The 21257-nt window shown below is 35.9% G+C and overlaps 1 protein-coding gene across 8 annotated transcripts in view; it reads left to right on the top strand.

Moving 5' to 3' along the window:
• TRPS1 (transcriptional repressor GATA binding 1) overlaps nucleotides 1-21257 on the top strand; it is a 279500-nt gene that overhangs the window by 53784 nt on the left and 204459 nt on the right. For 4 of the 8 annotated variants that reach the window (XM_082364223.1, XM_082364224.1, XM_082364222.1 and 1 more), the window contains 2 exons: nucleotides 14061-14220; nucleotides 17299-18227. In XM_082364223.1, coding sequence (XP_082220349.1) covers nucleotides 14184-14220; nucleotides 17299-18227 — 966 coding nt within the window. In that variant the 5' untranslated portion in view covers nucleotides 14061-14183. Of the gene's footprint in view, nucleotides 1-6787; nucleotides 11880-14060; nucleotides 14221-17298; nucleotides 18228-21257 lie in introns of those variants that run through there. The other 4 variants (XM_082364228.1, XM_082364229.1, XM_082364225.1 and 1 more) reach the window with 3 other exon arrangements.

Below are 21257 nucleotides of genomic sequence, written 5' to 3' on the forward strand. Positions count from 1 at the left end.
AAATAATAATAATACTCATAAAAATAATAGCAGACATTTAGGACCTAACTGTTTGCCTCCAAAGGAATTTATTGTTTGCACTGCTGATTTTGGTGCATAACCCTATCTCATCCTGTATTGTTACTGAGATGCTTACTGTGAACTTTCCTTCTTTGACAGAGGGAGCTCGTTTCTTAGAAAGCAATAATTTTCTCTTAAAATTTCTTCTCTTTTTGGTAATCAGCAACATTGTTTAAAATATACTATGTGCTCAATAAATTTAGACTGTATGAGTGAATTAATTGATTAGAAATTTTAGTATGAAATGCCTTTGCCCATAAGCAGAATGTATATATGATATTCAGCATTGCTGTGGTACCTTATTTTCCAGACTGATGAACCAGAATCGTTTTTTAAACCATTAATATTCTGCATTTGTGGCGGAGTAAACAGGAACCTTATTGAGAATGAAATGTGAATTAAATGAGAATTAAATATCAAGCTTTTGGGAAGAGATCAATTTTCAATAGATTATACATATACACATAACCATTAATATATTAATATATAAATGAACATAAATTCATTCAGAATATAATAGTCCTATTTCCAGGATTATACTTAATTGCTTATGATAAGAAACTATAGGACTATTGGCACTATCTTATCATATGGTAAAAAAATTGCATTGAAGTCAGAGACAGTATTTTTAATATTAAATTATTTTTATCTCAGTAATGCTTTTTCCATAACGTAATTATATAGAAGATTTATCCATATTCCAGTAGTAAACACTTTGAATGAAGAGTTTATCTAAAGTTTTGTGAACATGGATGATAAGTGAATTGTGTACTCTTTTCAGAAAAATAGGAATTTCCCACAGGATTTATGCTTTAATCCTTTATTTCACAGAATTGAAAACTTTAACCGAACACCACTGAAATGGCTAACCCCTCGGAACCTCCTTCAGTTGCATTAAGAAGCCACGTCCCCTCTTGAGGGAGAATGGCCTTTTCCACTTGCTCTTTCTCCTGCCTGACTCCCTTAGTTCTCTGCTCTCGCCTGGCCAGCTTCTGCTCTTTCAGTTTGCACTCATTTTTCACCCCAGGACCCTCTCTTGTTATACCAAATCTGGATCAGGCACCTCTCTGTCCTGGTTTTCTTTTCTCTGGCTAGACTGGAAGCTCACGGAGGGCAGGCTTCCTGCTTGCCTCCTTCCCAGCTTCTTCTTAGCACCTAACTCGATGCCCACAAAAACACAGGTTGAATGAATAAATGTGATGTTAATTTATTCTTGAGTATAAGTATCAGTAATCATAGCATATGGTCATTTTTGTCATAGTTGCACAAAAAAATAAGATTTAGTGCTAAACGGGTACTGATGCCTGCAGAAACGCATGACCTGGGTTGCTGGGAAAAACATTCTGGTAGTCGCTTGTTTGGGTAATCATTTGCAATTTTTTCATGAGAGTGAGGTGAAGGATGCACAAGGGGATAAATTATGAGACATTATTCTAAGTATAAGTTACTGAATCAGACTAAAGCGGTTCTCTTTCAAGCAATATTCTGGGTCATCAAAAAATATTCTTGAGTAGTGCTATCTTTTAACTTGTTAGCACTATCCAAAGTATTTCCTGTATTTTTTTCGCCATTGATACTCTGAACTGTGGGCCTTACCTGCCAGAGTCCACCTCCTCTTTTAGCTCATTTGGATCATATTGATGATACTTTGTGAAGGAGAATTCCATGTTTATTTTCATAAACCAGGGCAGGATATTTGGGGACCTACAGCCTGTTTTTTTTTTTTTCCCTCCAGAATATGGTATACACTTAGTAGGCTACAATTTTCTTAGAGATTTCTGTCATGTGTCACTTGTAATGTAATTTGTTCTATTTCAACCTTAAAACAGGGCATTCTTAATATTATAATAAGATTAAAAGGACTGTATGTCACTGTCATGATATATTAACTTTTTCATGAAGTCATTTTGGTAACAGCATTTTATTTTCTGAATAGAACCCTGATTTGTAGCCTAAATAACCAAGGCATCATTTGCAGGTATGAAGATAATAATAATATTACCAGATCCCAGTATTGTTTGTTCAGGTGAACTCTGCAGTAATCTTGATTTTGAAATAACTAGGTAAAACTGTCATTGTGAAATGTCAGGTCACAAAAAGTTCAAAAGAATCATGGAAGCAGTTAATTTTAAATAATACAACATAGTGCCACTGTTTTCTAGGCATTGTGTTGCTCCTTTCTCAAACAGCTTTTCCCATCCATACCTCAACTTGTTTCCTGGAGTCAACAGGTAAATATATAGAGCATTAATGCTTTGATGTCCAGGAAGCGTACAAAGCGGGGCCAGCCAACCAGTTCTTGTTCTGCTTCAACCAAAGCTTCTTAAGCTCATTTAGATGACTATATTCTCGGACTTTATGGTTCTCTTTGAGAAACTCCCTGAAATAGTCTTAAATTATCATATCACACAAACCTGGAGCGATTTCCGTAGGATAAAATGTGATTGTATTATATGTCTGCTTGTACCTACAAAACAAATACTAAACGTCCCAGGAAATATATTTAAGAAATGCTGTGTTCGAGTTTCTCTGTTAACGTTTGTATGCTGCTTGTTCATTCCTTTTTGGAAGCCACGTGATAATAGAAGCCAAAGTCTTAAGAAAATATTAACCAGGTGGAAAGTTTAAAACTGATAGAATTTTACCTATTAACTTATCTTTTTTGTGCAAGATGAGAAACACCTATCATTGTTCGATGTGTGAGATGGAATACCTTATTACATAGACTGAGAGCAACTACCTTAGATCAAGGTAGAATCTGCTACACTTCATTTAAACAGGGCATTTATTCAGCCTTATAAAAATACTCAGGATTTCAATGTGTGGATTCTCTGAAAAAGCCACAGTGTTGTTTGATTGGCTGTTTTTCATTTATTCCAATCCAGTCTTCTCAGGTAAGCGGGTTACTTTAACCCCTTTTCAATTCCAGTTTTCCTATTTGTTAAAATAGGGCGAATAGATTCCTCGCAGGTTTCAGTGAGGACTAAATGAGAAAATTATGTGAGCCAAGAAGCAAATGGCTGGTACATAATAGATACTCAACAAATATTTGTTCTCTTCCACCTTTCCTTAGCCTGTCTCTGTGGTCTTATGCATGTAGTGTGTCCTAATGATACACTTAACAACTACAGATATGTGTCTTTGCTTTGCACCTTTCTGACACCCCTCCACTACGACCAGAGTCCAAGACCAAGATCGCTCTCCTGTTTCCTTGGATATTATCTTTTCCTTTCTTAGGGTGTCTGTTGCTTTTTGCTCCTGTTTTTACCTCTGACCTCTTTTTAAACCTTTCACCCTTTCAAATCTCTTTTTCCCAGAACTCTTTATGTTCTTCTCCCTTCATTTCTCTTTTGTTCTTTCTTCTACTACCTTGTTGCCTACTTGGCACATCTGGGCTCTTTGTGCCCTGCAACTTGGCTTGAATGGTCAATGATGACATTCCACTCCATTGGATGGCTTGATTTGCCCATAAAAAATATCAGCTGACAGGATTCCTCTCAATATATTATGTACTCCGTGGTCCCTGCAGAGCAACTGCTATTTCACCGAAAAACCACACACACACTCTAACTTTTTATCTGAAAAATGCATAAATCATAAGTCTGTACTTCAGTGAGTTATTACAAAATAAATACACTTGTGTAACTATCTCTCATGTCAACAGAGACATCGCTAGGGCCCTCCAAGCCCAATTGTTGTGCCCCCTCCTCTTCTGTTCCTTTCCTTCCCACAGGAGTTAATCACTCTCCTGACTGCTCACACTTTAGATTGGTTTTGCTTGTTTGAGGCTTTGAGTGCGTTAGAGCACAGCATTCATAATGTATTAAAAGTATGCATTATTTTATGTCTGACTTCTCAGTCAACATCCCGTTTGTGAAATTCATCCATGTTGTAGTATGTAATTTATTTATTTTTATTGCAGTATAATATTCTATTGTATGACCACACATTCCATTGTATGTTGCAACTTTTAAACCTGTTCTGTTGATGAACACTTGAGTTGTTTCCAGTTTTGACAGTTCAAATAATGATGTGAGCATTCTTGTGAATGTGTGTGTGTGTGTGTGTGTGTGCGCGCATGCACACATTTTTAAATTGAACTTCTGGCTTTCTGTCAGTCCAGATGCTTTAAGTTGCTAGGAGTCTGATCCAGATGTTTGAGACTTTTCTGTATTCTTTTATGTTCCAGTCTGTTCCTTTAAAGACAGACATTTATTTATTTTTATATATTATGCTATTAGTACAGAATATTTTGAATTTTGGAATGTTAGAGGATACATGGTGAAAAATTTGTAAATAAAATTTATATATATAAATGCATGTAGTTATAGTAAATATTAATATATATTGTAAATACATTAAATACCATATGATATTCACATATAGAATAGAAATAATCATGCAGATATATGAACTTGTAAAATTCATTTTACTGATTATAGTAACATTATTATAGAATTATTACTATATAGAGTGTGCTTGATTTTTAATGAACCTTCCTCTATGTAATTCAGTTCACAAATATTTTCAGTATGTAAATTTATATAGACATATATAGGACCCAAATCAAACCAACATAGTTGTGTGATTCACAGTTTCAAAAAACAAATTTAATAATTCTTATTTCTTACAACTTATGCATTTATTGCTCTATGACTATGGATCCAGAACTATGATATTTGATTCTTTGTTCAGCTTAAACAATGTCAAAATTAATACTTTGAGTCTCTGTATGTCTTGATTTGATTTGTTATTAATTATGTTAACGAGACAACTGTAACAATATTCTAGTTTTTATTTTTGAGAGACTGTCTAATGTCCAGAGATTCAGGCCTTCCTCGAAAAGATAAACGCTAAGCAGAGATTTCTAAGTGTGCTAACATTCATCTATCCAATAAGAACTTTTGTGAGTGTCTACTCTGGGTAGTAGGCTAGTCTCAGTGGGGAGGGCCATGTTAGTATCATTGAACTTTTAAAAAACTTGTATGTCCCTAGCCTGAGTATGCTACTCTGTTTCCCTCTAATAATCATTATCATAGTGTGTCACTGTTAATGATGAAGTGTGTTGTAGCCTCTGAGAATCGTTGATAACATATAGATATTTGAATATATAAATTCATTTTTTATCAATTTTTATTAAGTAGTCACATACAAGAATGGATATATATTAATACTTTGAATTGACATTAAAATATTAATAATGATATTTTCTGGTCTGGAGGACTTCACAGTCTAGGGAGGTAGCCTAAAGCATAAACTCATAATTACATTGTGTGTGACAAGCACTTAAAAAGGAGATGTGCATACATTGCCACAGATGATAGTAGAAAAGACTCAACTTTTGCTCAGGGGAATTGTAAAGACTTTGTAGAAGTGAATCCATTTAGGGACTTGAATAATTTCATAACCTTAGTGATGTGCTAGGTGTTAGGAGGAAAATTCAAACATTAGAATAACCCAGTAGTCCATGAGAATATTGGGAAGATTGTATATTTGCTTGACACAAGTATAGAGTAATTAGAAATTACTAATTGGGGTGCAGGTGGTGAAAGTCTTTTCTAAAGGTATGTGTGGGTATGTCTGTGTGTGTGTGTGTTTAGATAGATTCTTAGGTTTATATTGAACTTAAATGGGAAGATTGAGTAGATTAGCTATACAAAATATTTAATGAGTGAGCTCATTTCTGCCCTCACTGATTCTAGAGCCCCACTTATATGCATCATACCGCCGTTCTTTCTTGCTTGGTGAATGGTAAAGGAGGTGCTGTGGCGTCCATGAGTAACCTGAATATGTGGTCATCCTCTCAGACTTGGCCCTTACCATGACCTCACCACTATGTCTGACTTTGCATTTAAAATTAACTTCAAATAAATTCCCTGTTTCACATTTACTTTGGCATCTACCCAGCCTATTTCTATTTGTAAATTTATTTTTAATCTTTGTTTTCATCTTTGGGGGTAGGGGGAAAGCAATAGCAATAAAACAAAATCCAAGAGCCCATGAAGAAAGAGCTGAGATTTGCAAGGGTGAGGTAGAGAGGCCGCCCTCTCTATATATATCGTTGCTCTTCTGCATCACCCAGAAACATGAACTAGACTCTATTAAGCTATACTAGAAAGGATGCAGTCACAGACTCAGTGCTAAGACACATGTTTCCTGACTGTGGTCCAGACACTGGTGTTTTATTCTTTATTATGGGTACAGATGAGTCTGGAAGCAGAGGCTGAGTTTGGGGGAATGGGATTTATTAATAACCAGAGAGGAGCATGTGGGCTAGACGTATTCTCTCCAGTATCTTCAAGCAGTTGAGAACTACTGATGCTGTAAGTTCCCTCAGTGCAGTCCTGGGTCAGTCTCTGACTGCTTTCCGCACACCATAGTTCCTTAAACTCCCTGCCATATTTCTGTTCCTAAGTTTAATCAGATACATTTTAAGTTATTATAAAAGACTGAGACACATTTAGTGTACAAGGTGGTAGTGCTTTAAATTGATGAACTGTAGTGCACAGCATTAGAAAGAATAACTGAAAAAATAGGACTTTTTTATGCAATGATATCTGTGTAAACTGTTTAGCTCAGAGATAACACTGGGCTTATAGCCATACATGCTTATGCATATATGATTTGGACATTGGAGATCATAGTGTGCATTGATGTTTATCTCCTGCCTTTTTTTCCCCCTGATGTTCTAGCATGACTCTTACCCTCTGCCATTACACATTCTTTTTTTTTTTTTTTTTTTAATTTTTATCCATTTATTTATTTATGGCTGTGTTGGGTCTTCGTTTCTGTGCGAGGGCTTTCTCCAGTTGCGGCAAGTGGGGGCCACCCCTCATCACGGTGCACGGGCCTCCCACCATCGCGGCCTCTCTTGTTGCGGAGCACAGGCTCCAGACGCGCAGGCTCAGCAATTGTGGCTCACGGGCCCAGCCGCTCCGCGGCACGCGGGATCCTCCCAGACCAGGGCTCGAACCCGCGTCCCCTGCATTGGCAGGCAGACTCTCAACCACTGCGCCACCAGGGAAGCCCTACACATTCTTTTAAAATACTGAATCTAAATCTTTCATGATAACAGAGCCCGATCTTCTTCTAGTGTTGATAACCATGCTGGAAAAAAACCAAAACAAAACCCTTCAAAATTGTCAACTTCATATCAAAGCATCCTAGTTTCCTTGCCAAATTGATGATAGAATACTTATTTTGTTTAAAAACATTACCTATGCTTTTATTTAATATTTTAAAATATTCCGTATGCATAAGGCAAGAAGATAGTTACCGTCCAGAGCAGCACCTCCCACTGTGCTCAGCGGAACATTAGTTTTGTTGGTAAGTGGTAGAATGTGACTTAAAGCCAATTGAGATTTGGGAAATTCCAGTCCAAATTGAACGGACTCCCCACTGTATAACTCCCAGGACTTTTCAGAGCTGTAATCGCTAATGTACATTGTGGATCTATGAAGAAGGGGTATAAAGTAATATACAGTTTCCATTAAACTTATTTTGACCAAGGAACCTCCTTACATTTCTTTTTTTGAAGCTAATATCATGGAAAGAATGTAGAGAAAATTCTTGAATTTCTTGTCATCTGTGCTTAACTAGTTACCATAGTAAAATTCCAGATAGAGCGTAGCTAAATTTGGGGTGAGCATAGGCAGTGTCCAGAAATAATGGTTTATTCAAAAAAAGTTCCTGCAGCTGAAGATTTCTAAGCCTGTTACCTACCCAAATTACGAAGGAATTCTGTGTGTACTTTATTTTTCCTTCATACATAAAACTTTTCTCATCCTAGGAGTCAGGAAAAAGTGGTTTAACCTATTCTATCAGAAGTTGCTTTCCAGTTTTAAAATACTTCCCATTTAAAACAGGACCAGTTTTCTTTGAAAAATTTCAGTGTACTTAACAAAAGAGAAAAATGATTCCAACCTGTGTGTGTATAATTTGTTTTTTGCTTTTATCAGAAGGGAAAATGATGCTAAGTTGCTTACATTAAGCATTTAGCAATAACTAAGGGGGTGTCTAAACCAAATTTCATGTCATTAGTGTGTATTCATTACACAGTGTGAAAGATATCTTTGTACTGTTTGTTAACTTAAATGAACTTTTAAAAATACATACTACACAGGGAGATCAGCTCGGTGCTTTGTGACCACCTAGAGGGGTGGGATAGGGAGGGTGGGAGGGAGGGAGACGCAAGAGGAAGGAGATATGGGGATATATGTATATGTATAGCTGATTCACTTTGTTATAAAGCAGAAACTAACACACCATTGTAAAGCAATTATACTCCAATAAAGATGTTAAAAAAAAAAAAAGAATCTAAAAAAAACCAAAACAAAACTAAATAAAGATCCCTGGCCTCTTGGAACTTATATATAGAGCAACACTCTGAACTTACTAATAATTTCCTTTCATTGCCTGTATGCATTTGCTGATTCCTCATGATATTTGTGCCTTACCTGGTAGGTACTCATTGGACTATTGGTCTCCGATGGGTGAGACCTTTTAAGCTGCTTCCTTTGGTACCTTAGGGATGAGCAAGTGGTACCTTAGTGGTTTGCAAGTTACTTACCAGAGTTGTAAGCAAGAACTGTTGAATATGGTGGCACAAATTTATGTTCCCCATCACTTTGGCTATTTTATATACATATATATATATATATACACCCACACACACACACATATACATGTATACATTATGTTATGTATTATATATGACATTTGTTAAATATCATATTATGATAGTATATTTAACACATAGATACACATGTGTTTAAAATACATGTGTGTGTGTGTATATAAAACCAGTATAAGCTCACAATATCCTTCATGGCGATTGTTTTAATCTTGTATCTAGTTTGGCACTCTTAAAAAAATGAGCAAAAACTTTGCCTAATACACTTAAACAATGCTGTGAAGACAGTGAGCATTCGTTTTGAATTGTCATGGAATGCGTCTGTTAGGTTCACCATATTGTACATGTATGTTAATTTACCAGATGGATTGGCAGTGATTGACACAGATTTCTTACGGGAGGACACAGACAGCTGTAAGCCAGTTACATAGCTGGATTGAGGTAATAATTGAGATTGTCTTTACAATTGAATAACAGATTAGAAAACAGTCAAAGCAGCATCGATATATTAAAATTAAATTACCTTTAATATACAAAGTTTTTTTTGGCAAATGCTGGGAAGAAAGTCAAAGGCATTCCTATGGAGCACAGAGCTCATTATTTTTGTTATCAGTAGAAATCTAATTTACATACAAATAAAATGTCAATTCCCATCATAACCATCAAGATAAAGAGCTGCATGTATACTTTTCTATGAGCTATTCTTTTTGAATTTAAGTGCTGTGTTTGGCTCTTTGCCGGTGGACCAGTTGAAATATTCTCAGTTTAACAGAGAAGAAAGGATAAAGTTGAGCCTGGCCCATGCACACTTGCAAAGTCAGACTGGCCTGTTTGAATCAACAGTTGTCATTGTAGATTATTTTAATTATTTTTTTTTCTTGGAGAGGAATACAAAAGGAAAAATGACTTATGTATGGGCAGTGAATGGTAACGTTTCTTAATTTGCTTAGTGAAATTGTAATCTTATTCAAATCAGAGTCTTTAATACATTTGCCTCTCACCTGTTACGAAGGGAAAAATAATGCCCTTTCTCTTTGATTTTCCATGATGTACACTTGCTCTATTTTAGTTACCCCATTTAGTGAAGTAGGCAGATGCTTCATTTTTTCAGATATATCCTACAGTTTCATTTAGACTTCTAGTATAAAGTTTTTAAACGCAACCCCCCAAAAATTTTTTTTGTAATTTTTTTTTTTTTTTTAGACTTTTTGTGTCATGCTATGGAACTTGAACTTTATCTCATTGGTAATTTTTCAGCAGGGAAATAGCATAGGCAGAGTTGTGTTTTTATTTATTTATTTATTGTTGGCTGTGTTGGGTCTTCGTTTTCTATGCGAGGGCTTCCTCTAGTTGCAGCGAGCTGGGGCCACTCTTTATCGCGGTGCGCGGGCCTCTCACTATCGCGGCCTCTCTTGTTGCGGAGCACAGGCTCCAGACGCGCAGGCTCAGTAGTTGTGGCTCACGGGCCCAGCCGCTCCGCGGCATGTGGGATCCTCCCAGACCAGGGCTCGATCGAACCCGTGTTCCCTGCCTTGGCAGGCAGACTCTCAACCACTGCGCCACCAGGGAAGCCCTGTAATGTTTTTAATAAAAGTAAGTACTTAATGAAATTCTTTCTCTAAGATGTACATGGATACGTGGATACTCATTTTGGCAAATATGACACTATTACTTATTTACCAGACTATCTCCTTTTACCTAAACTAGTACATCTGAAATGAGATATTTAAAATATAGAGAGCATAGCATGATGAAATAAAAGCCTAATAAAATGTGTTTGGGCCAGGATCAAAATTCTTTGAAATCAGATATCTAAATAGTGTGCATTTTATCTCAGAAAGGCTCAGGGTTAGTTCTAGTGTGCAGATGACTGTTAATGGGCTTTGTGCTCTGAAGCGTATGTTAATAGAAGTGATCATTATGGATTAATTTGATGTGAATTAATAAGAGATTTATTTGATGGGAGTTGTTTGAAGGTGATGACATTTAAATCTCAACAGGATTTAAGATGTCCAGAAATACCTTTAAAGATTCAGGAATAATCAATTCAGAGAGAGCAAATTAAATAGACATGGATAGCAAAGAATAGGATCTGACACTGGATTTATGAAGTTTGAAGCAGTTTACAGAAAAAGCGATCTACCATTGAAGTATTGCCCTGGAATCTGAAGAAACAGAAAACATTTAAACTCCTTCAACAATTCTTGGGTTTGTGAATTGGATAAACAATGTTCTCTTGCATTTTATAGTTCACTTAAGCAATCTGATTTTGATCTGTATATATGGAGTAGACAGGATTCAAGTTTGTTTTTTTTTTTTCCCTAAACCAATGAGCAAACACATATGTTCTTTAAAAACTGAACTTTATATGTTGTTCATATGGAAGCTATCTAGTTTGCCATGAGCCCAAGATTCGACCTTCCTTTTATTTTGCTATCACTTGCTTAATTCTTTAAATTCTTTGTGGGGGACTTTTGATCAAAAGAAACAATTTGCTCTTCTTTTTTCTTTCTTTTTCATTTTTAAAATAAAAGCTACATGAAATGTGTAATTAATAACTCAGTACTCTTGGGCTGTTGATACAAAGAAGCCTGGAAGAAACACATATTAAGGAGAAGACTATGATATCTTTTCTTTTTGTGTAAAGCTTTGATTTTAAACCCTTGAAAGATTTATTATCTGGAAAAACAATAAGAAAATGTCATCTGGTATTATATATTATGATGATAAGAGCTGCTACTTATAATAAAAATCATACTCAGCAGAATTAGAGATTGAGGTCAGATTACATAGTCTTGCTTCCCTATCTTTTTAGTCTTGTTCGGGTTTTATATATATATATAAAGATGTGTGTGTTTATATATACGTGTGTGTGTGTGTATGTATATCGATATACATACACACACATATATATGTATATGTACATACATAGAGAAAGTATCAGTTGAAAGTGCACCTACTTGAAATTATTGTTTGGAAAAGTACTCGAAAGTTTCAGCTTTTTTTTAGAAAGAGGAGTTCCTTATAATTTTTTCTTTACTTTTGAAAAATAGCCTTCCTCTCTTAAAATGATGACAAATAATAAAATGAAGTCCTCTTGCTGGATGTGTTCAGCACATAGCTGTCGTTGGATATACATGTGTTGAATGGATGAATGAAAGTTGGAAAAAATGGAAAACAGTGAATGGTAGGTGTCAGTGGTATTTATGCTACCCTTAGTTGTTGATGGCTTAATATTTTGTAATGTTTCAAGAAAATTAGGTAAAGCTTTTCTAAGGTAAAACTAAAGTGCTTAAGCTATTAACCAGAACCATCATGGAGTCTTAGAGGCAGAGTGCAGGTTAGAAATAATTTATTGTAATTCCCTCATTATACGGATAAGAGAGGCTCTGGGAAGGGAAAGGGCTTGCCCTTGATTACATCAGCTGGTGATCTGAATCAGGTTCAGAAACTGGATGTGATTTGTGTACCCTTCTGCCTTCTTAGGTTTTGATTCTTTATTGTGTTTCGGGTCAAGATGCCACAAAGAACATAGAGTTTATATCTCTTTCCTTCAAGGAGTTTCTCATCTAATGGAAATAAATTCTTAACTTCATTTGCATTGGATGGTTTTGTGATCTCAGCTCTCTTTTTAAATTACTGTGATAGTTGATTCCTTTGGTGGGATAATTCATTTGATTATCTATGGCAAGGTTATTTGAGCAAGAGTATTTCATAAATGTATGTGTGTGTATATATTTTTATACATACATATTTATATACATACGTACTTATATATTCATATAGATGAAATAAAACTAAATAAATAATAGTCAGTTTAAAATATCTGGGTAATAATAGAAAACTTAGATTCCTTTTGCTGTGAAGGTGCCATTCTGGGAACATAAGTCCATTTTTTTCTTGTTATATTTAAGCATTTTAATCAGTGAGATGATGTAGTTACCGGCATTATATTTTAAGCTCTAATGCTGATTGTTTCCACTGCATAAACCTGTCTCAGTGATACTGTAACACAGAAACAGTGCAGTACGCTATTGCTTTTTTCTAATAAATTCTTCTACTAAAAATGCAAAGAAGACTTATAGATTTAAGTTTTAGTTTAGGAGGAGATAAGAATAGGAATTGAGATTTTTGCAAATGGAATGTCTTATATCTCAGTAATAAAAATTAATACAGTTAGAGCATTTTTAGGAAGCTAAATACGTTTTGAACCTGCTTAACAATCTTGGCACGTGATATGCATTCATGTGTTTGTACAGGTGGAAAATGATGTAAATGTGGAAACGCTCACTGTTACCCTCTGGCCCCCTAGCCAGCCCCCAGGTCGGTTTTTGTCTCATAATGAAGTAGAGGACTGAAGTGGGCACTTTTGAGCCTCGTAGCGCTCATGTAGGTTCTTCAGCTCCTCCTTGTCCAATTCACTTTTCGTTCATTTTTTGCCCCGTTGTCTAAACGGTTGTCTATAGTGGACCTTCTGTAACTGGCATTTTGAACTTTTGTGGTAGTCAGTGTGAGGGATATTGCTGTACAATAGAATGAAAAAGTTTAAAACAGAGTTGGCAAAACTGATGAGTAAGGCTCATTGATGTGATTATATATATTTTTGTATATATACACACACACGTGTATATATGTAGTACATCTGTTTAATTATATTATGACCATTAATGCAGCATCTGCCTCAATAATTTCATTCAGATTAAAAAAAATGATATAAGGATGGTTGAATGCTGGTTCAATCATAGCTTTACAATCTTATTTATCAAGAGTGAAAATATGACTTAAAAATAACTAAAAAGATAATACATGTTATAATATGTAATGTTTCTGTAACTCTTGGTAAGGCGTACTTAGATCTGATGCAGAATTCCTGATGGCATTGAAATAGCTCTTTTCTCAGCCTCGTGGTATATGTACACTGGTACTGTGAGTCTGGAGGAGACTGGTTATGGGTACCACTCCATGTCTTTAGCTGTGACGGTGCAGATAGGCAAGTGCACTTTGTATCTTTTCCAGAAGCAGGCTACCTCCATGATTACTAATTAAGATGTTTTATCCCCACCCCAGAGTAGGTAAGTATTGTGTTCCTTAAGGTTCAGGGGGAGTTCGAGGTTAACTAATTTTGCCAACAGCACAGTCTGCTGTGAAAATGACTTCTATAATCTTTTATATCATGGTTCCTCCTTCTCCTGTTGCTTTATTAAAACCCAGGGGAGGGAGAAAAATCTTGCTCAAGATTTACTCATGCTTTTATCAGGTATCTTTCAAGCAGCTTGCGGTGCTGGCATATTAATGTGTTTTAGGTGTGATCCATTAAAATATGTTTACATCATTTAGGAAGGAAAATATTTTTTGTTTTGTTTTGCAGATGTACAGATCAGCTCTCAAAATGTCTTCTGTGTCTTCTGAGCGTCTTCTAAGACAATTGCATTAGCCCTCCTGCTAGTTGACTAATAGAATTAATAATTGTAAAAAAGCACTCTAAAGCCACATGCCTTATGAAGTCAATGCTGGGTATGATTTTACAAGTATGTGATCTATTTTTTCAAGTGAAATTGTTAACTGGAAAAGTTCTTGGCACACAGTACAATGTCATGCAATCTGTTATTTGTCTTAGAGATAATAACTTGAGGGTGGGTCTGGTCTTACGGTATCTAACTTATGAGTTGCTAGGGGAGTTTCTTCCACTTAGAAGTATTGCGAATGTGCTTATATTTACATAATATGTCATTCTGAAAAATTATAGCGATGTAATTCCAGTAAAAAATTATTTTTTCTCTAACTACTTCAAAGTGTAGTCAACTAAATTAACCATCATTTTTTTAAAAGCAGCTAAAAAGAACATGCCCCTTCCCCCCAGAACAAAAAAAATAAAACCCAAATGACCTTTCTGATACTTCTTTGAAGTTTTAGCAGTTTAACATTCTTTGCGATGTATATTATTAAGGGCCCTATTCAGTGAGTCATATGGGTTGTAAAGGTCTGTTCTTGGGTGAAAGAATGAACTGAAATTTGAAAGGATGATAATTTAATCCAATCATATTTTCTCTCAGTCACTATAGATGCTGGTTGAGTAGTTTTTAAACTATGACCCATTACTGTTCTTCATGATGATAATAAATCAGCAAGATCCAACTTTTTGGTTCTGGAAAATACATTAATTTTTTTCAATTATTGACATATTTATATCTGTTCATTTCTAAGTATTTTATCTTAGTTCCCTTGCTGTGTAAGATGTCGCTGTTTTTCTCATCGCCTTGACCTTAATATATGGGCATAAACCATTTTCTTTTCATTTGAATGGAAGGATAATCTTAATGAATTGGATTATTCCATCCTTTTTTCTTCATGAATCCTGCCTTTCATATAGATTTTTATCTTTTCTGTGTAGCCTTATTTATTTCATCTTGGTGCATCACTGTTAGATTTTATTTATATGATGGAGGAAATGTTAAAATCCAATGGAAAAACAAACAAACGGGAAATTCTGGAGGGAAATGCATGAAATGCTGTACCAAATCATCACATTTTTGTATGCAGGAATGACTGATACTCTATAAACTAGTATTTCCTTTTCTGTAGACCAAGTTAAAACAGTATATTTTTTACTCAAACTCTTATATTTTAGACTGTAACTTATTTCTTTTAAGCTTCCCTTTTATTCTTTCCTTTTTAGTTTTCCCTTTGTTGACTACCAGTAAAATTGCCCTCCAATCTTCCATGTGTTGGTACAAGTTCCCAAGTTCTGGCTGTTCTGACAGAGGAATAGAGGTCTAAAATGTCAACAGCAACAGATAAGACATTAAAATGCAAACATTAGAAGATAAATTAGTTAGCTAGTGTTCCATTTTTTTTTAGCGATGGTTACCTGACTGAGTTAATTTTAGGAGCTAATGGTAATGACACCAAGGTGAAGACCATACTGCCTCCCTTGCCCCCATGCCAGGCAGGTTTACATGCCTCATGACTATCACCTTCACTGGAAACCCCAAATGGTTTTTCTTTTGGTTGTTGTTCTCGTTCCGAGTGGGAGATTCTATGGATATTTTGATGACTAACATTCTCGGTGTATAAGAAGAGCAGTATACTCTCTTAAGTACAGTTACACTGTTTTTGACATTGTTCAAGAAAGTGAATTATTACCTTGTAACTGATTCCTTATCCTGTATCTAGTGCATTATCTTGGTTCAGTGATTCATATTATACAAATTTTGCTTGACCAGCTTTTCAGAAGCGAATATTTACCCATATATCCAAAGCCAGTGTGGTTCCTCAGCACTTGTGGGAAATTATAGATGAGAATGACTAAAACATGCTATTAATTTAGATTTTCTAAGGACATTTTGGATAATCATGGTGTAACTAACTCTGTTAAATCTGCCCTTGTGGTAGCGTCAGCTAGTAAAGAAAGAAGGTGGATTTTTCCAAGAGACAGTTGGGGTGACGACATACGGAGCCCTTGCAGTTTTTCGGCTGGAGGCTGAAGGAACACGGGCCATGAAAGTCAATTCTCCACAAGCCTTTGTTACTGCATTCTTTTATCGACACTGTACAATTTGTTTCTTATCTCCGTATACCCTTAGAGTTCTGATTCATTAGACTCCCCACAATGTTCTTATGTGGACCCTAACTTGAAAGGCACAGTTGAGCTAGCATGTGAAGGTGAACCATAGGAAACTGCTAACAGTTTGCCATGTTGAGCTACAAAATGGCAATGTCACATGGTTCAATTGAATATTTTACTTTAGTCAATTTCCAGTGTGCTCCTGATGGTGGGATAGGTACTGTTTCCAGCATGCTGTGCCTAGAAACCCTGGCCTTAGGTAGGTTCTCATCATGCCAGATGGAGTCCTAGTAAAACCCAACCTGGCCACTATGACGTGTACCAGGTCCCCCTTCTTTCAGGCAAATCCCCCAAAGGGGGCTTAAAGTAATTTATCGGTATGGCAGAGATGAAACATTTGTTATCCTCCATTTCTGGAAGTAAAGGGGCAGTTTTCACTTTGTTTATAACATGCTCTTTCTGTCTTTTGACTGTGAGGATATTTTGGTTGAAACTATATTGGTATCTTGGTTGCACAGTGTGTAACAATATCGAGTTTCACTTTATAGTTGTTTGTATACACATATACGTATCATAAATAAACACATAATGTATATTCTATAAACATAAACAGGTGTATATATTCTATAAACATAACGTGTACATATTACACATAGTGTATAACACGGATAAATATAGAAGCATTTATCTATCAACTCTTAAGAAAGAAGCTGAGCAAAAAATATAATTGGCAGCCAAGATTAAGTAATAGGAATGATGATAGAGCTAGTAATAATAATACCTTGGTATTCATAAAACCATTTAAAAATAACAAATGAGCCACCCTTTGTGACAAAAATAATTCTAAATGTAAATCGTTGGCATCAGTCTCAATTTTTTGCTATTTTTTAAAAAAATAGCAGATTTTTTTTTCCTAGAGAAAATTTTTTATTATGTGCCTTAAAAAAAGCCTTGCATAGAGTAAGTAAAATGTTCTAGATTAGATTACATGCCTGCAAATTTCAAATAACCCTGTATCTTCCTTTTCCTTGTATTTTAACAGATATGGTCCGGAAAAAGAACCCCCCTCTGAGAAACATTGCTAGTGAAGGCGAGGGCCAGACCCTGGAGCCTGTCGGTACAGAAAGCAAGGGATCTGGAAAGAACAAAGAATTTTCTGTAGATCAGATGTCAGAAAATACGGATCAGAGTGATGCTGCAGAACTAAATAATAAGGAGGAACATAGCTTGCATGTCCAAGATCCGTCTTCTAGCAGTAAGAAGGACTTAAAAAGCTCAATCCTGAGTGAGAAGGCTGGCTTCAATTATGAAAGCCCCAGTAAGGGAGGAAACCTTCCCTCCTATCCACATGATGAGGTGACAGAGAGAAATATGTTGGCTTTCTCATCTCCAGCTGCTGGGGGAGTCTGTGAGCCCTTGAAGTCTCCTCAAAGAGCAGAGGCAGATGACCCTCAAGATATGGCCTGCACCCCATCAGGGGACTCCTTGGAGACAAAGGAAGATCAGAAGATGTCACCGAAGGCTACGGAGGAAACAGGGCAAGCGCAGAGTGGTCAAGCCAATTGTCAAGGCTCAAGCCCAGTTTCAGTGGCCTCAAAAAACCCACAAGTGCCTTCAGATGGGGGTGTAAGACTGAATAAATCGAAAACCGACTTACTGGTAAATGACAACCCAGACCCGGCACCTCTGTCTCCAGAGCTTCAGGACTTTAAATGCAATATCTGTGGATACGGTTACTATGGCAACGACCCCACAGATCTGATTAAGCACTTCCGAAAGTATCACTTAGGACTGCATAACCGCACCAGGCAGGATGCTGAGCTGGACAGCAAAATCTTGGCCCTTCATAACATGGTGCAGTTCAGCCATTCCAAAGACTTCCAGAAAGTCAACCGTTCCGTGCTTTCTGGTGTGCTGCAGGATATCAATTCCTCAAGGCCTGTTTTACTAAATGGGACCTATGATGTACAGGTTTGTGCTTTGTATTGTGATCTCTTTGTACAGAAAATGTTGTTAGTAACGAAATGTGAATTTTTACATGTTCGTTAAAATCAAGCTCCCAGTACCAAAGGGGTAGCCTGCTCAATGGAGCAGAAGAGAGACGCAGTCTGTAGCTGTTTCATCCAAATGTGTATTCAGAGTTATCTTTAGCCTCTCATCATGGAAAATAATCCCAACATTTCTATTAGGCTGGGAAAAGTTTTTTCATGGAATTAGCTTGGCTTCGTATTTCTGGACATATTTCATGGTAATTTGATGTTTTCAGAGTCTTCCAAAAATGGCACTAATCTTTATGGTTCTACATGATAGTAATTTGTGCTTTGTTCTAGTTTTAGATTATAAATCTTTTGCTATAGCCTTTACTTCAGGGAGGGTCTTTCCTGTGTCTTGGATGAGGATTTAATTTTACACTCTGCCAAACTGGACCAGAGTTGGGTCACACTGATGGTTGCAGAGATGTACTACTGAAAAGGCAACATAATTGCAAATGAAACTTTGGGAATAAAATTTTAAATTGATTTAAAAAGAAGTCAATGTGAGTAAGTACTAGGGACACCAGAATGACCTTGGTGTGGACCAATAAAGCATTCCTTCCTGCATTTAAAGAAAATCATAATTTATGAAAGCATTTAGTAGTAATTTAGATTTCTACTTTTATTAAAACTGGCATACCTTTTTGATCTACCCCTTCTGTGTTAGCTTATGGCATATGTGAGATAAAAAAAAAAAACCTACCATTTCAAATAGAATGAAATGCAGAACGGACTCAAGTAATGTATTCATTTCATTTTAGCAATTTTAGTATAGTTGAAACTGACAATCAGCTTGAGAAAGTGTATTAGTTTCTGTTACAGTCTGTAGATTTTTATTGTATTATTAGGCCAGGGTTTTCAAAACATATTCGGTTTAATATTAACCTTCTTTAGGAATGATTAGAAGAAGTACCTGAGAACTAATGAAATCGCATCACACTTATTTGACCTCCTCAATCCCTGAAAATATCAATCATTTTTATCAACTCAGTGGCTACAGCACATTTGTTCTAGACCTCTCTTTTGACCTAGTGCCAAATAAGAAAGACAGGCAAAGGGGTTATAAATAACAGGTAGTGAATATATTTTGCAATACTTGTAAGAAGGATCAGAAGAGAAATCTCCAAGTCCTTTAAAAACGTCAGAATGGCAATCTTTTCACTTTAAGGGAGATAAAGAAGAACTCTTAAAAAGCCAGTTTCATCTTTGTAAAGCTCTCAAAATTCCATCTTACTTTGTGAATTTCCACAAATAGAATGATTTCTGTGGCGCAGCAAATTAAGCCAACATAGTTATTATGCATGAAAGCTACATGCTTTGAACTGCTGTCTTATTAAAGATCATTTCACTGGCTTGTGTCAGATACACTCTGCTGTCAAACTATGATTGGAAAGCAAATACGTGTTTTAGATAAAAGGGTTAGAAGTGAATAATGTCAGTATGTGAAATGGTGTTTTATAATTAGCGGGGAATATGATGTTAATACCTGGATTTCCGGCCGGGGTTTCAGTTTGTTCACTCTGGGGACAACTTCTGAGGGAAGCTGATCTGGGCTGTCAGGAAGGCTCTAAAACGAAGATTACTAAGGGCCTATAGTTTGGAAGAATTCAGATTTTTAAACACACTTCCATTTCCCCCAAACAGTTATTTGTTAGGTTCCTAGTTATTTATAGTAAAGTTTATGTTTGGGTAGAACGAGCTGGACACTTTTCCTGGGCAGTGATTTTAGAAATAAAACAGATGTGGGAGCTATCTGAGTTTGAACTAATAGAACTAGAAATAAAACAGCTGATCCTAGACTCTGCTGTCTCCTAAATCCTCGCAGCAGTGCCCAGTAAAGAAGACAGAAATGGTAGGAAATCGCACGGAGGGAGATAATCTTGTTAAAATCAATTTTTTTTTTCAAAGAGAAATAATATGGCTAAAAATAGAAAACAGCGATCTATGGAAAAAGTGACTGATTCTTTCGAAGAAACAATTGGAGAGAGAAAGAAGCCTAAAGAGAGTTAACTTTCTTCAGTTTGGGAAAAGCACACTAAATGTACTTTAGGCCAAATGTTAATCTTGAATACTTTACACACACACCAGATGTTGATGCAGAAACATGTCTGAAGATAAATAACTTATTAATATTTTTATGCTGAAATAAATATCAGGCAGCTTTGCTATATGCGTAAATTGAATAAAAGCGCATCTGAAATCCCCCTTTTTCACCCACATATGTTTGTGTTGCTGAAATGCCGTTTGAGAGGTTCTTTCCTTGGCATGTGTGCTGTGTGGAGACTAAAAGCTGTGGGAAGTAAAATGCTGACTGCAGAATTTCTTTAATGCAGTTTTGACAGAAATTGATAGCAAGTTAATGGCTTGTGTGTATTCTGATAAAGAAGATGTTGGTAAATACGAGGATTAAAGACAAATAATCATTCCATTCCAGGAATTATTGATATCAATCTGTAACTTAAGCTCGTTGAAGTAATAGATGAGCGATTCATTAATCTCTTTCAATTAAACTTTTTTTTTTTTTAACATTCAGGACAGTTGGTGGTTAATGATAGATTTATGACATTTTAGGCCAAGAAAAAAGGAACAGAAGCCAGAAGTGGAGGACTTAAGGACTCTGTGGCTTTGATCTATATTTTGGTTTGGCATGGATGGTTTTAAATAATTCAAACTGACTTGAGTGCAAACATGAGATATACGGTTGGGGAAAAAGAAATAATTTAAACAAATTTTAAGATTTCTAGTTCCAAGTTCAGATTATTTGACATATATTGAAGTTAATAATTGAAGTTTTGACCTGCTTTTACTGATGGTATCCACTTCTGTGTAAGTTTTATTACACATCATGAAGTCAAAGAATTACGAATTTGTAAAAATAGTGTCAAACAACGTTTCTTTGTACTTCATAATCGACAAAGCCCCGGCCAGATAATGGAGGTCATTTTAAAGGGCCATCATAAAATCTGGA

Source organism: Balaenoptera borealis (assembly GCF_965194805.1).
Source record: "Balaenoptera borealis genome assembly, chromosome: 17".
Classification (NCBI taxonomy): Eukaryota; Metazoa; Chordata; class Mammalia; order Artiodactyla; family Balaenopteridae; genus Balaenoptera; species Balaenoptera borealis.